This window comes from Euprymna scolopes, chromosome 36, assembly GCF_053919585.1.
Source record: "Euprymna scolopes isolate OS-2025 chromosome 36, ASM5391958v1, whole genome shotgun sequence".
In the NCBI taxonomy this organism is placed as follows: domain Eukaryota; kingdom Metazoa; phylum Mollusca; class Cephalopoda; order Sepiida; family Sepiolidae; genus Euprymna; species Euprymna scolopes.
In genome coordinates, this window is record NC_136517.1 from 23,386,701 (window position 1) to 23,403,518 (window position 16,818).

The 16,818-nt window shown below is 33.1% G+C and overlaps 1 protein-coding gene across 3 annotated transcripts in view; it reads right to left on the minus strand.

Moving 5' to 3' along the window:
• Positions 1-4,822: 4,822 nt before the first annotated feature.
• The window catches only part of LOC145260393 (ankyrin repeat and EF-hand domain-containing protein 1-like), a 140,827-nt gene continuing 128,831 nt past the window's right edge, over positions 4,823-16,818 (minus strand). For 2 of the 3 annotated variants that reach the window (XM_080118350.1, XM_080118349.1), the window contains 2 exons: positions 12,794-12,960; positions 4,823-6,202 (listed from right to left, as the gene is read on the minus strand). In XM_080118350.1, the coding sequence (XP_079974476.1) occupies positions 5,915-6,202; positions 12,794-12,960 (455 nt within the window). In that variant the 3' untranslated portion in view covers positions 4,823-5,914. Of the gene's footprint in view, positions 6,203-12,793; positions 12,961-16,818 lie in introns of those variants that run through there. The other variant, XR_013864281.1, reaches the window with a different exon arrangement.

Here is a 16,818-nt window from a genome sequence, read left to right on the forward strand (position 1 = left end):
ATAAGCTCACACTTATACAAAAAATGATTATAAGGTCACACTTATACACAAAAATGATTATAAGGTCACACTTATACACAAAAATGATTATAAGGTCACACTTGTACACAAAAATGATTATAAGGTCATCCTTATACAAAAAATGATTATAAGGTCACACTTATACAAAAAATGATTATAAGGTCACACTTATACACAAAAATGGTTATAAGATCACACTTATACACGAAAATGATTATAAGGTCACACTTATACACGAAAATGATTATAAGGTCACACTTATACACAAAAATGATTATAAGGTCACACTTATACACAAAAATGATTATAAGGTCACACTTATACACAAAAATGATTATAAGGTCACACTTATATACGAAAATCATTATAAGGTCACACTTATACACAAAAATGATTATAAGGTCACACTTATACACAAAAATGAGTATAAGGTCACACTTATACACGAAAATGATTATAAGGTCACACTTATACACAAAAATGATTATAAGGTCACACTTATACACAAAAATGATTATAAGGTCACACTTATACACAAAAATGATTATAAGGTCACACTTATACACAAAAATGATTATAAGGTCACACTTATACACAAAAATGATTATAAGGTCACACTTATACAAAAAATTATTATAAGGTCACACTTATACACAAAAATGATTATAAGGTCACACTTATACACAAAAATGATTATAAGGTCACACTTATACACAAAAATGATTATAAGGTCACACTTATACAAAAAAATATTATAAGGTCACACTTATACACAAAAATGATTATAAGGTCACACTTATACACAAAAATGGTTATAAGATCACACTTATACACGAAAATGATTATAAGGTCACACTTATACACAAAAATGATTATAAGGTCACACTTATACACGAAAATGATTATAAGGTCACACTTATACACAAAAATGATTATAAGGTCACACTTATACACAAAAATGATTATAAGGTCACACTTATACACGAAAATGATTATAAGGTCACACTTATACACAAAAATGATTATAAGATCACACTTATACAAAAAATGATTATAAGGTCATACTTATACACAAAAATGATTATAAGGTCACACTTATACAAAAAATGATTATAAGGTCACACTTATACAAAAAATGATTATAAGGTCACACTTATACACAAAAATGATTATAAGGTCACACTTATACACAAAAATGATTATAAGGTCACACTTATACACAAAAATGATTATAAGGTCACACTTATACACAAAAATGATTATAAGGTCACACTTATACACGAAAATGATTATAAGGTCACACTTATACAGAAAAATGATTATAAGATCACACTTATACAAAAAATGATTATAAGGTCATACTTATACACAAAAATGATTATAAGGTCACACTTATACACAAAAATGATTATAAGGTCACACTTATACAAAAAATGATTATAAGGTCACACTTATACACAAAAATGATTATAAGGTCACACTTATACACAAAAATGATTATAAGGTCACACTTATACACAAAAAATGATTATAAGATCACACTTATACACGAAAATGATTATAAGGTCACACTTATACACAAAAATGATTATAAGGTCACACTTATACACGAAAATGATTATAAGGTCACACTTATACACGAAAATGATTATAAGGTCACACTTATACAAAAAATGATTATAAGGTCACACTTATACACAAAAATGATAAAAAGGTCACACTTATACACAAAAATTATCATAAGGTCACACTTATACACGAAAATGATTATAAGGTCACACTTATACACAAAAATGATTATAAGGTCACACTTATACAAAAAATGATTATAAGGTCACACTTATACACAAAAATGATTATAAGGTCACACTTATACACAAAAATCATTATAAGGTCACACTTATACACAAAAATGATTATAAGGTCATCCTTATACAAAAAATGATTATAAGGTCACACTTATACACAAAAATGATTATAAGGTCACACTTATACACAAAAATGGTTATAAGATCACACTTATACACGAAAATGATTATAAGGTCACACTTATACACGAAAATGATTATAAGGTCACACTTATACACAAAAATGATTATAAGGTCACACTTATACACAAAAATGATTATAAGGTCACACTTATACACAAAAATGATTATAAGGTCACACGTATACACGAAAATCATTATAAGGTCACACTTATACACAAAAATGATTATAAGGTCACACTTATACACAAAAATGATTATAAGGTCACACTTATACACGAAAATCATTATAAGGTCACACTTATACACAAAAATGATTATAAGGTCACACTTATACACAAAAATGATTATAAGGTCACACTTATACACAAAAATGATTATAAGGTCACACTTATACACAAAAATGATTATAAGGTCACACTTATACACAAAAATGATTATCAGGTCACACTTATACAAAAAATGATTATAAGGTCACACTTATACACAAAAATGATTATAAGGTCACACTTATACACAAAAATGATTATAAGGTCACACTTATACACAAAAATGATTATAAGGTCACACTTATACAAAAAATGATTATAAGGTCACACTCATACACAAAAATGATTATAAGGTCACACTTATACACAAAAATGATTATAAGGTCACACTTATACACAAAAATGATTATAAGGTCACACTTATACACAAAAAATGATTATAAGATCACACTTATACACAAAAATGATTATAAGGTCACACTTATACACAAAAATGATTATAAGGTCACACTTATACACGAAAATGATTATAAGGTCACACTTATACACGAAAATGATTATAAGGTCACACTTATACAAAAAATGATTATAAGGTCACACTTATACACAAAAATGATAAAAAGGTCACACTTATACACAAAAATTATCATAAGGTCACACTTATACACGAAAATGATTATAAGGTCACACTTATACACAAAAATGATTATAAGGTCACACTTATACAAAAAATGATTATAAGGTCACACTTATACACAAAAATGATTATAAGGTCACACTTATACACAAAAATCATTATAAGGTCACACTTATACACAAAAATGATTATAAGGTCATCCTTATACAAAAAATGATTATAAGGTCACACTTATACACAAAAATGATTATAAGGTCACACTTATACACAAAAATGGTTATAAGATCACACTTATACACGAAAATGATTATAAGGTCACACTTATACACGAAAATGATTATAAGGTCACACTTATACACAAAAATGATTATAAGGTCACACTTATACACAAAAATGATTATAAGGTCACACTTATACACAAAAATGATTATAAGGTCACACGTATACACGAAAATCATTATAAGGTCACACTTATACACAAAAATGATTATAAGGTCACACTTATACACAAAAATGATTATAAGGTCACACTTATACACGAAAATCATTATAAGGTCACACTTATACACAAAAATGATTATAAGGTCACACTTATACACAAAAATGATTATAAGGTCACACTTATACACAAAAATGATTATAAGGTCACACTTATACACAAAAATTATTATAAGGTCACACTTATACACAAAAATGATTATAAGGTCACACTTATACAAAAAATGATTATAAGGTCACACTTATACACAAAAATGATTATAAGGTCACACTTATACACAAAAATGATTATAAGGTCACACTTATACACAAAAATGATTATAAGGTCACACTTATACAAAAAATGATTATAAGGTCACACTTATACACAAAAATGATTATAAGGTCACACTTATACACAAAAATGGTTATAAGATCACACTTATACACAAAAATGATTATAAGGTCACACTTATACACAAAAATGATTATAAGATCACACTTATACACGAAAATGATTATAAGGTCACACTTATACACAAAAATGATTATAAGGTCACACTTATACACAAAAATGATTATAAGGTCACACTTATACACGAAAATGATTATAAGGTCACACTTATACACAAAAATGATTATAAGGTCACACTTATACACAAAAATGATTATAAGGTCACACTTATACACAAAAATGGTTATAAGATCACACTTATACACGAAAATGATTATAAGGTCACACTTATACACAAAAATGAAACAAATTGGAATAAAGGATTAATCATGACATTTGTTTTTTTCTACACGAGGATTAAAAAAGCAAAAACAAAAAAAAAAACACTAGTGTGGCCGCTGAACACTAACATAAGATATGTTTATACCAAAACAATAAGATTTAGCATGGCAACTTCATCTCGAGTTGGTGGATAACCAACAATAAATTGTGCAGATAAACGATGACCCTAGCAAAATACAAAACCATTTCCAATGGCAAGATCAAGTTGTAAAGGAAATTCAGAAATTTCCTGATGTATTTGCTTCTATTGGATGTTTACCTGGTGAATATACCATTGATATGGACCCAAGACATCATGTCTCCATGGGTGAACTACCTATTTACTATGCCTCCCCACGGGACAGAGTTGTTTGTGTAACCAATGTTACACAAGTTCGGTCAGACTATGCTTAAATCTTCATGACTAAAAAGAAAGTAGCGTACAGACCATATTATGTCAGTCCCACATTTGAAAACGCCACTAATTGTGCAAAATGATTCACAACCGTTGACACACACACACACGCACGCACGCACGCACGCACGCACGCACGCACGCACGCACACACACACACACACACACACACACACACACACACACACACACACACGTACGCACACACACAATTAAAAAATAAAAGAACAAAACTCACAGTTTCGAGATTATATGTTAATCAGTTATCTTTATTAAAAATACAGTTTTGGGAATGTATGGTCAATTTTTAATTGTTTTTTTTTTTTAATCATTTTTATGAAAATTTTCGAAAAGAAAGAAAATCGTAAAAAATATATAGGGATGCAAAAATAGTATGAACGCCATGATTATTTTAGCGTTTTTTTTTCATCTGTTTTAAAATGTTCAAAAGATGTCGAAAAAAAAAAAAATTTGAAATACCAACAAAAATCGCCGAAATATCTTATGTTTTTTTTGTGTATGAATACGAGACTGTCTTTTTTTTTTTTTTTCTTTTTTTAGTAAACTTTACGTTTTTCTTTACTTTTTCCTTCATTTTTATTTATTTTTTTTCTCATATTTGACGTCGTTTTAAAAAAAATTTGGCGATCATACATATTGACTTACTCGAGACATAGCCTGTTGTGTACGTCATGACACGTCGTAGGTCAATTGAAATGAAACAAAGAAGAAACCATGGAACATAATTGGGCGGGGTCGCCAACTTAATTAACACCGTCTGTTTCTTATGACGTGTCATGACGTAGACAACAAACAATGGCTTCAGTTAGCAATGGCTTGTGTGATCGGCAAAATGTGCGATCGTCAATTGCGAAAGTTTGGTGTTTCTTCATTCTACTTGTCGGTACTTATTTAGAATTCAACCTTATTACCCCCCCCCCGAAAAATCTTTATGACGTATGTACTCGTCACCGTACGAAAATGTCATATTCCAAAAATCATATAAATTGATCAAGTATTTTTTTTTTAATTAAAAAAAATCAAATGTTACAATTTTTAGTGATTAATACCTTTTGGCAGCCACATCATAGTCCGTGGATCTCGGTAGTCGAATTGTGTTGTCCACCCTTAAATAAATAAAAACATGGTGACTGACGAATTTACGGTCTCGCTAGTCATAAAATTCGATTTTCTTATTAAAAAAGACTACTTAATAAATTTACGTGATTTTTGGAATATGATATCTTCGTTCCGTGAAGGGTACGTACATCATAAAGATTAGTATATATTTTATGTATTTTCTTTTTATTATGTCGAATTCTAAACAAGGACCTACTTGCTTTCTTCTTCTTTTATGATATCTGTAATCTTGTTGGCGATATTCTTATCAAACGGCATCCGGAAATCGGGAAAGTCCACCTCCCATCCGAACTGTTGTCGTTTTTTCACCATGTCCTCAATAAGTTGGTCAGTGGTGGACATCTGGATCCATGCCCGCCTCGGAGTATAGCTGATGTCTTCCACTTCATCGACATTTTCCAGAATTGCCGCCGCCATTTTCTGAATGTGGCGTTTTTCATCGTTTCGCAGATTGACTTCTTCCAAACGTTCAGACAGAGACTGAATTAAGAGGAAAAAAAAAAAAAAATTGAATAAATATAAATTAAATTCATATAAATCTATCTATCTATATATCTATAAAAGTGAACGTGTCTGTCTGTCTGTCTGTCTGTCTGTGTGCCTGTCTGTCTGTGTACATTTCCCTACGCAATAACTCTGTCAATTTTTAGTCTATAGACTCGAAATTTGAAATACCGGGTACTGAGATTTGGGAAAATCGATGTGACGGGTGTCAGCCAGAAATTTGGCTGTTAAGGGGTCAAATTTCAACGATTTGACCTTTAAAAACTCTACCAAACTCCCCCGACAATTTTGGGTCTAGACACTTGAAATTTTAGATATAGGTTCCTTGAACATGGATCTAACTTAATAAAGTGATTTGAGCCCGAAACAATAAATTTTAAGGGGTCATAATAGGGGTCAAAGTTTTAAAAAATGAACCATTTTTTTTGTTTTTTTGCTTTTTTTGCACAGCATACACCTCCAAACACCCGAGCAACGCCGGGCACCCCTGCTAGTATATCTATAAAAGTGAACGTGTCTGTGAGTCTGTGTGTGTGTGTCTGTGTACATTTCCCTACGCAATAACTCTGTCAATTTTTAGTCTGCAGACTCGAAATTTGATATACAGGATATTGAGATTTGGGAAAATCAATGTGATCGGTTTTCGACCAGAAATTTTGGCGATTAAGGGGTCAAAGTTCAACGATTTGTCCTTGGAGAACTCTATCAAACTCATCCGACAATTTTGGGTTTACGCACTTGAAATTTTAGATATAGGTTCCTTGGACATGGATCTAACTTAATAACTTTATTTGAGCCCAAAATAATAAATTTTAAGGGGTCATCATAGGGGTCAAAGTTAAAAATAATTGACCTTTGCGGTCTCTTCCAAATTACTCAGACAATTTCTGGTCTAAATATTTGAAATTTTACATAAAGGGTATTCAGAGATAGGGCAAGCTTTTTCATCAGTTTGGGTCGAAAATTTTTAGTTACCAATATATAAATGTATGTATGTCTGTTTGCATGTCTGCCTTAAACTTTCAATAGAGGCGACGGATTTTACCAAGATCAGTATCGTTTTAAAGTTCGACCTTTCATGCGACAAATATCGAAAAATTGCCTGAAAATATTAATATCTTCCCTTTCGACTAGGCACTTTTCTACAGGAGGGGGGGGGGCGGGGTCACATTTTTGCCGATATTTTTTAAAGTTATTCTCTCCTTTAGATTGTCTAGCCTTAATTTTAAAAAATGTTGCTTCCGGTTTGGCGGTGGTCGTAACAGCATAAATGTTAGGTTTTACCCCGTTCTTTTCCTCCTTTGCGGTACGGGTTCGCGCCTGCCTTCCTACTACCACTTTATTTTATTTTTTTTTTTTGCTCAACATACACATCCAAACACCCGGGCAACGCCGGGCTGAAATGCTAGTATATCTATAAAAGTCAACGTGTCTGTGTATCTGTGTGTACATTTCCCTACACAATAATTTTGTCAATTTTTAGTCTACAAACTCGAAATTTGATATACAGGGTACTGAGATTTGGGAAAATCAATGTGATCGGTTTTCGGCCAGAAATTTGGCGATTAAGGGGTCAAAGTTCAACGATTTGACCTTTGAGAACTCTACCAAACTCCTCCGACAATTTTGGGACTAAACACTTGAAATTTTAGATATAGGTTCCTTGGAAATGGATCTAACTTAATAACTTTATTTGAGCCCAAAATAATAAATTTTAAGGAGTCATAATAGGGGTCAAAGTTAAAAAAAAAATTGACCACTGCGGTCTCTTCCAAATTACTCGGACAATTTCTGGTCTAAATATTTGAAATTTTACATAAAGGGTATTCAGAGATAGGGCAAGCTTTTTCATCAGTTTGGGTCGAAAATTTTTAGTTACCAATATATAAATGTATGTATGTCTGTTTGCATGTCTGCCTTAAACTTTCAATAGAGGCGACGGATTTTACCAAGATCAGTATCATTTTAAAGTTCGACCTTTCATGCGACAAATATCGAAAAATTGGCTATAAACATTAATATCTTCCCCGTCAACTAGGCATTTTTCAACGATTTGACCTTTGAGAACTCTACCAAACTCCTTCGACAATTTTGGGACTAAACACTTGAAATTTTAGATATAGGTACCTTGGACATGAATCTAGCTTAATAACTTAATTTGAGCCCAAAACAATAAATTTTAAGGAGTCATAATAGGGGTCAAATTAAAAAAATCGACCGCTTTTTTTTTTGCTCAACATACACCTCTAAATACCCGGGCAACGCCGGGCACCCATGCTAGTAAATAAATAAAAAAGACATTTTTATGTTATTATTGTTTTATTTTTATTTTACTAGCTGATCCTGGAATGAAAAATATATTTAATCAACAAATGTGTTTTGATATAGCTGATATTTTTCTGGATAGTACTAAAAATTAATTTTCTGTATAAAAAAAACCAAACAAACAAAAACAAAAAAAGCAAACACGAGTTTATTAACATTCCTAAGAAAATAGCGTCCATTGCATTTTAAATAGAGAACTGACTCAAATAAGATCAATTAATAAATACTAAAAAATACTCAGAAATTAATATTGTACTATTCAATAGAAATAATAAAATCATATTGCAAGAGACAATCTCCAGCATCTCTTAAAAGACAATACTATTCTTTTTTGCCCTGTTTCTTTCAAATGTTCCCTTTTTTATATGTAACGTTTTGATGACTTCTTTATTTGGTGAAGAACTGCTGCATGTCGAAATTACTACGAGTTCTTTTCTCTCAACATTGCAACCATGATCATATATTATTATAATGATATTCGAACATGAGGTTCCATCAAAGGGAGGTAACTCCTATTCTTGTCCAGGATCTTAGATGAGGGAACTATTACAACTAGATTCTACAGAAAGTCGGCAAGCAGAAACGTTTTTGTGCACTATAAATCAGCCCCCCTTCTAAAACTAAAATCGGATATGCAGCTAATGAAGTAATCTGCATCCAGGCCAAGCGTAGTGAGCCATCAGATAATGTTATATTATAAAGCCTTTTTAAGAATTCAAAACACAACAACCATTGGTGTAAGCAACAGTCCGTTTTTTATTTCTCCTGTTCTTGCTTATGGTAGATAGAGATAGAGAGAGAGAGAGAGAGAGAGAGAGAGAGAGAGAGAGAGAGAGAGAGAGCGAGAGTGGGGGAGCGACAGAGAGAATTATCGTGGCGTCCACTCGGTTGACAATCAAATCTCCAACTGCAATCTTTTTCCTTCTGTCACTTTTCGCTGTCAATCTTTTCAAAACATCCACGCAACCAGATTCCTTTCTGTTACATTTTTCATAACAATAACAAGGTTTGTTTATATTTGTGAGAAATATTGAAACAATTCCCGTTTAGCTTGTCAATTTCTGACATTTCATCCGCAGACGCGTGCCACATTTTAATTCATGAACATACATATATGTATATACACCTATACACATATATATACTAGCATGTCAACCCGGCTTAGACCGGATTATTCGTGTAACAATAAGACAATCTCAAGTAAAAAATTTCATCAGGTGCTTGAAATGAACGGATACCCCAATTCTGTAGTCTAACACCCCAAAAACCTAGTGTTATATATGGAAGAGGGACAATAATTTTTATCTTTAAATAAAATTCAACTATATAAATTTTCCTCATTTTTGAAGAGGACGCTTATTTTTGAACGATATGTAAGTATTATATATGGAAGGAGACAGGCCCCAGTAATTAAAGAAAGACGTAAATAGGATTAAAAATAATATTTATTATAAGGAAAAGCCTAGAATCAAACCCAGTATTCAAAAGTTAAAATTGAATACATAATGCAATCTTAGGAATTTAGTGTTTAGAAATAACTAAATAACGATACAATTAGTTAGGTCAGATATCGGACAATGTAAATTAAGGAATATTTTTGTTTTACTAAAAACGTGTTGGACATATGATTATGTAGAATCCACGCGAGGAATCACATGGTTGGGAACGTTTCTGACGTCACAAAGATAGATAATTTTAATATATTCAGTTAACAGGGTTCGATATTAGGATTAGATCAAGGACAGCAGTAGAGACAGATCAGTCAGGGTCGAGTTGTGAAGGAGGAGAGTTAGCCAAGCCCGTTTCGGAAGCGAAAAAAGGCAAGAAATACAATGCAGATATCAGCAAGGCATTCGCATCCCTGATCATCTCATCTGGATGGAATAAAGATCATCATATATTTGTAAGTCTCCGTTTGTCATCATTCAACATGAAAGGTAATATGTTTTTTCTATCGTATTTGTAAAAGAACTTCGGGTTTGTATTACTGTACACATAGATTCGAAAAAGTTGTCAAAAAACAAATATATAACAAATAAATGTTATCAAATGCAAGATAAGTTACTTTTCTACCAAACTGGATACATTTTTTTGTGTTTTTATTCAATGTAACATGTTTATTCAGCTCGAAAAACATGCAGTGTTTACCGATGTATTGGAAAATTCAAAATGGCGCCCGACTCTCTCTTTAACATGGTAAGTTTGGGAAAAGGTGTTATAAATAATAAACTAGACAAAATACTATTACAAAAACACCGAATATATATCAACTTATGTCACTGTAACATATATTGAGCCAATTTCTAACAGTATTTTATCTAGTTTATTATTTATAACACCTTTTCCTGAACTTACCGTGTTAATGAGAGAGTCAGGCGGCATTTTGAATTTTCCAATACATCAGTAAACACTGTATGCTTTTCGAGCTGAATAAACATGTTACATTAAATAAAAACACTAAAACATATCCAGTTAGGTAGAAAAGTAACTTATCTTGCCTTTGATAACATTTATTTGTTATATATTTGTTTTTTGACAACTTTTTCGAATCTATGCGTACAGTAATACAAACCCAGAACTTTGTATGAAACACTCCTCCCATAATGTTAACAGAATCACCTCCTTCAATAATGAATTATCATCATCATAAATATGATCTGTGTATAAATCATTATGATTGTCCACCGTTCTGGTTCCCGTTATATGAATGTTTTGTCTCTACTATGCAACACTAGTAAAACGAGCAAGAAATTTTTACATCCAAAACTTGTTTCCTGAAAATACCTCACTTCAGCAACAAGATCATAACAACCATCCACAAGGCCATCAGAAGAGGAGGCCTCAATATGCAAATTGTCCACTCAGGTCTATCTCTGAGACAGCAGCTAGCCACATGCACACAAAACAACCAACCTCCTATGACTACTTACCACATTTGTCACTGAACTAATACAGTTTATAAATTAGAATGCGCTACCTGCAACAAATTCTACATGGACAGCACCATGAGAACCCTACACACCAGAATTAAAGAGCACATACAAACGCAGCCATCGGTCGTTTTCAAACACCTTAAAACCTGCAAAAATACTAACAAACTCATTAAAGTTAATATCTTGGTCACAGAGTGAAACGCCGGAAATCTTTGCTTAAAAAAGTTCTGCTTATTTCCAGTTTCGTCTTGAACTCAGTAACAGATCAGAACTTGGCTCACTATTCCTAATATAACTGACACCATCTTGATTTCACAACCCAATGATATTTAAATCTTTTGATAATGCATAGCAACAATACAACACCGCTCTCCTAATAAATAATAAAACAGTAATCATAAATCTCAATTCAATAGAAGATATCTAAACTAAATAAAAAATATCTATAAATATAAAAGCGAAAATGCATGTATGTATGTATGTATGTATGTATGTATGTATGTGTGTTCGCCTTTTCTGTGTGTCTACAAAAGGCTTTTTTCAGAGAAGCGGTCGCTCGCTTCACAACTTTTTAAAACTTTTTATATCACATATAAATCGTAATATCTCACAGTTAACAATGAAGCTCGCCTGTCTATTTAATTTGTTCGATTTCGGGAAGATAAATATTCAACATTTGTCGCTCGCCGCATGTGGGTTAGTCTTTTTCCTATAATATCTTGGAAAAATAAAAATCCCGCAGTCAAACTTGACCTCATTAACTCATTAAAACGGGCACCTGCCAAGTCCAAGTAATTAAATAAATTCAAACGTGTTTCCGTTAGCATCTCGCAGTGAGGCAATGGTTAACGTCGCACTTTTTTTTCCACACTTTAATTTACAACTTTCCCTCAACGGTTCGGGTTCGATCCTCATACTTACTTTTTTTTAACCCCCCCACACCTCCAAACACCCGGGCAACGCCGGGTACCCCTCGCTTGTCTAATATAAATTACACCATTTTGACTTCAAAACCCAGTGACATATTTAGATTTTCAGGCGATATTATTTATATAAAAGTTATTTTGTTTTACCGATGTAACTCTAAGAGATCTCTAGTTACTTGTAACTGGCTAGCCGAAACATGCCCATGAATGTGTAGCAACTATGCTTATATAAAACAAATATATGTGTGTGTACAGTATCAAGACGTTACCACTCATCTACTATTAAATAACAATACAGTCATATTAAATCTCAATACAATAAAAAATATCTAATAGGTGTGTGTGTGTGTGTGTGTGTGTGTGTGTGTGTGCGTGTTATTTACCTTTGTAGCTGCCATATCCTTAGCTTGAGCCGATCCCTCTTTTTTCGCGCTGGACGGTTTCTTTTTCTGTTTGGCTTTCTTATCATCAGGTGGTGTATATGTGGAATCAATTAGGCCTATCACTCTTGGATCGGCAAACGAGTGCGCAATGTCCACGGGGGTCAAACCTGAACAAGATGAAAAGACAAATGAGAACCGATTTTCTGGCGCAACTTAAATTTTCCAATTTATCTACCTTATATCCTTACTATATGTGCAATATACTATATTATATATTTACTAGCCAACGAGATAATGTATTCTTCTATTTCTGAAAACCCAAAATATATTTATGCACAAATTTAGAACCAGATATCATGTTTCTTATTTTTTGAAATGAACATTAATAATTCATTTTATTTTGATTATTCGTTTTCATCTTAAATATTATTCACACGTTTCGGACGTTTCATCTTAAATGTTATTCACACGTTTCGGACGTTTCATCTTAAATGTTATTCACACGTTTCCGACGTTTCATCTTAAATATTATTCACACGTTTCGGACTTTTTCATCTTAAATGTTATTCACACGTTTCGGACGTTTAATCTTAAATGTTATTCACACGTTTCGGACTTTTTCATCTTAAATGTTATTCACACGTTTCGGACGTTTCATCTTAAATGTTATTCACACGTTTCGGACGTTTCATCTTAAATATTATTCACACGTTTCGGACGTTTCATCTTAAATGTTATTCACACGTTTCGGACGTTTCATCTTAAATATTATTCACACGTTTCGGACGTTTAATCTTAAATGTTATTCACACGTTTCGGACGTTTCATCTTAAATGTTATTCACACGTTTCGGACGTTTCATCTTAAATGTTATTCACACGTTTCGGACTTTTTCATCTTAAATGTTATTCACACGTTTCGGACGTTGCATCTTAAATGTTATTCACACGTTTCGGACGTTTCATCTTAAATATTATTCACACGTTTCGGACGTTTCATCTTAAATGTTATTCACACGTTTCGAACTTTTTCATCTTAAATGTTATTCACATGTTTCGGACGTTTAATCTTAAATGTTATTCACACGTTTCGGACTTTTTCATCTTAAATGTTATTCACACGTTTCGGACGTTTCATCTTAAATGTTATTCACACGTTTCGGACGTTTCATCTTAAATATTATTCACACGTTTCGGACGTTTCATCTTAAATGTTATTCACACATTTCGGACGTTTCATCTTAAATATTATTCACACGTTTCGGACGTTTAATCTTAAATGTTATTCACACGTTTCGGACGTTTCATCTTAAATGTTATTCACACGTTTCGGACGTTTCATCTTAAATGTTATTCACACGTTTCGGACTTTTTCATCTTAAATGTTATTCACACGTTTCGGACGTTGCATCTTAAATGTTATTCACACGTTTCGGACGTTTCATCTTAAATATTATTCACACGTTTCGGACGTTTCATCTTAAATGTTATTCACACGTTTCGAACTTTTTCATCTTAAATGTTATTCACATGTTTCGGACGTTTCATCTTAAATGTTATTCACACGTTTCGGACGTTTCATCTTAAATATTATTCACACGTTTCGGACGTTTCATCTTAAATATTATTCACACGTTTCGGACGTTTCATCTTAAATATTATTGACACGTGTAGGACGTTTCATCTTAAATGTTATTCACACGTGTAGGACGTTTCATCTTAAATATTATTCACACGTTTCGGACGTTTCATCTTAAATATTATTCACACGTGTAGGACGTTTCATCTTAAATGTTATTCACACGTTTCGGACGTTTCATCTTAAATATTATTCACACGTGTAGGACGTTTCATCTTAAATGTTATTCACACGTGTAGGACGTTTCATCTTAAATGTTATTCACACGTTTCGGACGTTTCATCTTAAATGTTATTCACACGTTTCGGACGTTTCATCTTAAATGTTATTCACACGTTTCGGACGTTTCATCTTAAATATTATTCACACGTGTAGGACGTTTCATCTTAAATGTTATTCACACGTTTCGGACGTTTCATCTTAAATGCTATTCACACGTTTCGGACGTTTAATCTTAAATGTTATTCACACGTTTCGGACATTTCATCTTAAATGTTATTCACACGTTTCGGACGTTTCATCTTAAATATTATTCACACGTTTCGGACTTTTTCATCTTAAATGTTATTCACACGTTTCGGACGTTTCATCTTAAATGTTATTCACACGTTTCGGACGTTTCATCTTAAATGTTATTCACACGTTTCGGACGTTTAATCTTAAATGTTATTCACACGTTTCGGACGTTTAATCTTAAATGTTATTCACACGTTTCGGACGTTTAATCTTTAATGTTATTCACACGTTTCGGACGTTTCATCTTAAATGTTATTCACACGTTTCGGACGTTTCATCTTAAATGTTATTCACACGTTTCGGACGTTTCATCTTAAATGTTATTCACACTTTTCAGACGTTTCTGATGACCGTCATCAGATGAATGTTGTTGAATTTGGGAATCTTTCTGTTAAGAATCTACATGGAATTTCAAGTGGAATCCGTTATTTAATCAACCAGACTAGTACAGTATATTCTCGTTCTGTCAAGCATCGCCCACACTCAGTATTTGATCCTTCAACTTCCAGAAGTGTTTTTGCTTAGAACTGAATTTTACATAGCACTTTATCCGTTGCATCATGTGCCTCCTGTGGGCAGAAATATTGCCGAGTTTGACAAGATACGCCCGAAGAAGATCGGAGATTACATCGGCTGAAATTTTGTAAAAATGACACTTAAGATGAGAGCAGTAATCCAAAGAATTCAAATAATGCAAATTGCAACTGGATATTCTTCTTTTTTCTTGGTTAACATTCAAGGCCGACAGACATGGTCCATTTTGATGCTGTTCTCATTAGATGTTGGTCCTGGATATGACCTTAAACTATATCCGATGGTGAGGCTCCAGCTCGCGGGCTTTGGGGAATGTGGAGCCACCCTTTAATTACCATTGCTCCCAGGTCCACTCTGACCCGGACTAGTAGGGGTTCCAACTATGGGTTAATTAGAAATCGACTTTAAAAAAAAAAAACGAAATAAACTCTATTAAAAAACTGTTCTTAAAAATCTTTGGATTCGGCATTAAATAACCCGAAAAGGGTTGATATGCCGTAAAACAAAAACAACCAACCAACCAACCAACCAACCAACCAACCAACCAACCAGCAGATGTTTTTCATAATCGAAATCATTTTCAAATTACCTGGTTATTGGTTGCAGTCCGAAGGTTGTAGAACATCAGCAACAAAGTTAGTCATGTTTACTTGTACAGGGTGGAATGATAAAATTGTCTCTCTAGAAAAGACGACATGATTCCATTTCGGTTTGATGAAAATCGGTTTTCTTTTTTTTTTTTGTTACAGACCATCTACAAGTTAGCCAGTTGTGTACAAATCTCAAGAGCGATAGGAGCCTTATATCATTTTTGAAAGTGACGCTATGTTCAATGAGTAAGATCAGAGATGCGCCACTGTACAACTCATGCTCTCTATCGATCCAAGTTATGACAACAAGACCACTCAAAATACATTGCTGGATTACTACGAATAACAGGGACGTGCCCAGGATGATGAAAATAAAGATTCTGGCCATGGTTATGATCTTTGGTGCGGTTTCAAGTGAGAGCCTTATCATGCCACCTCACATCTTCGAAATCGACTTAAAAGTCAACACCAAAGTTTACCTGGATGTACTGAAGAGTGTGGTGACCCCCTGTTGCAATCAGGTTGCTGCTGGCAGACTTTGGGTGTGGCAGCAAGACTAAGCACTGGCCCACATCCAAAGAGACCCAGGCTTGGCTTCAGAAGAAGTTTGTACTCCCCTCTCACTGGCCCCCATCCTCCCCTGACCTGAACCCTCTAGACTACTTCGTTTAGTCATACACCGAGAACATCACCAACATGACCTCCCACAAGATCAAAGCCAGCCTGATTGCCGCCATCTGCTAGGTA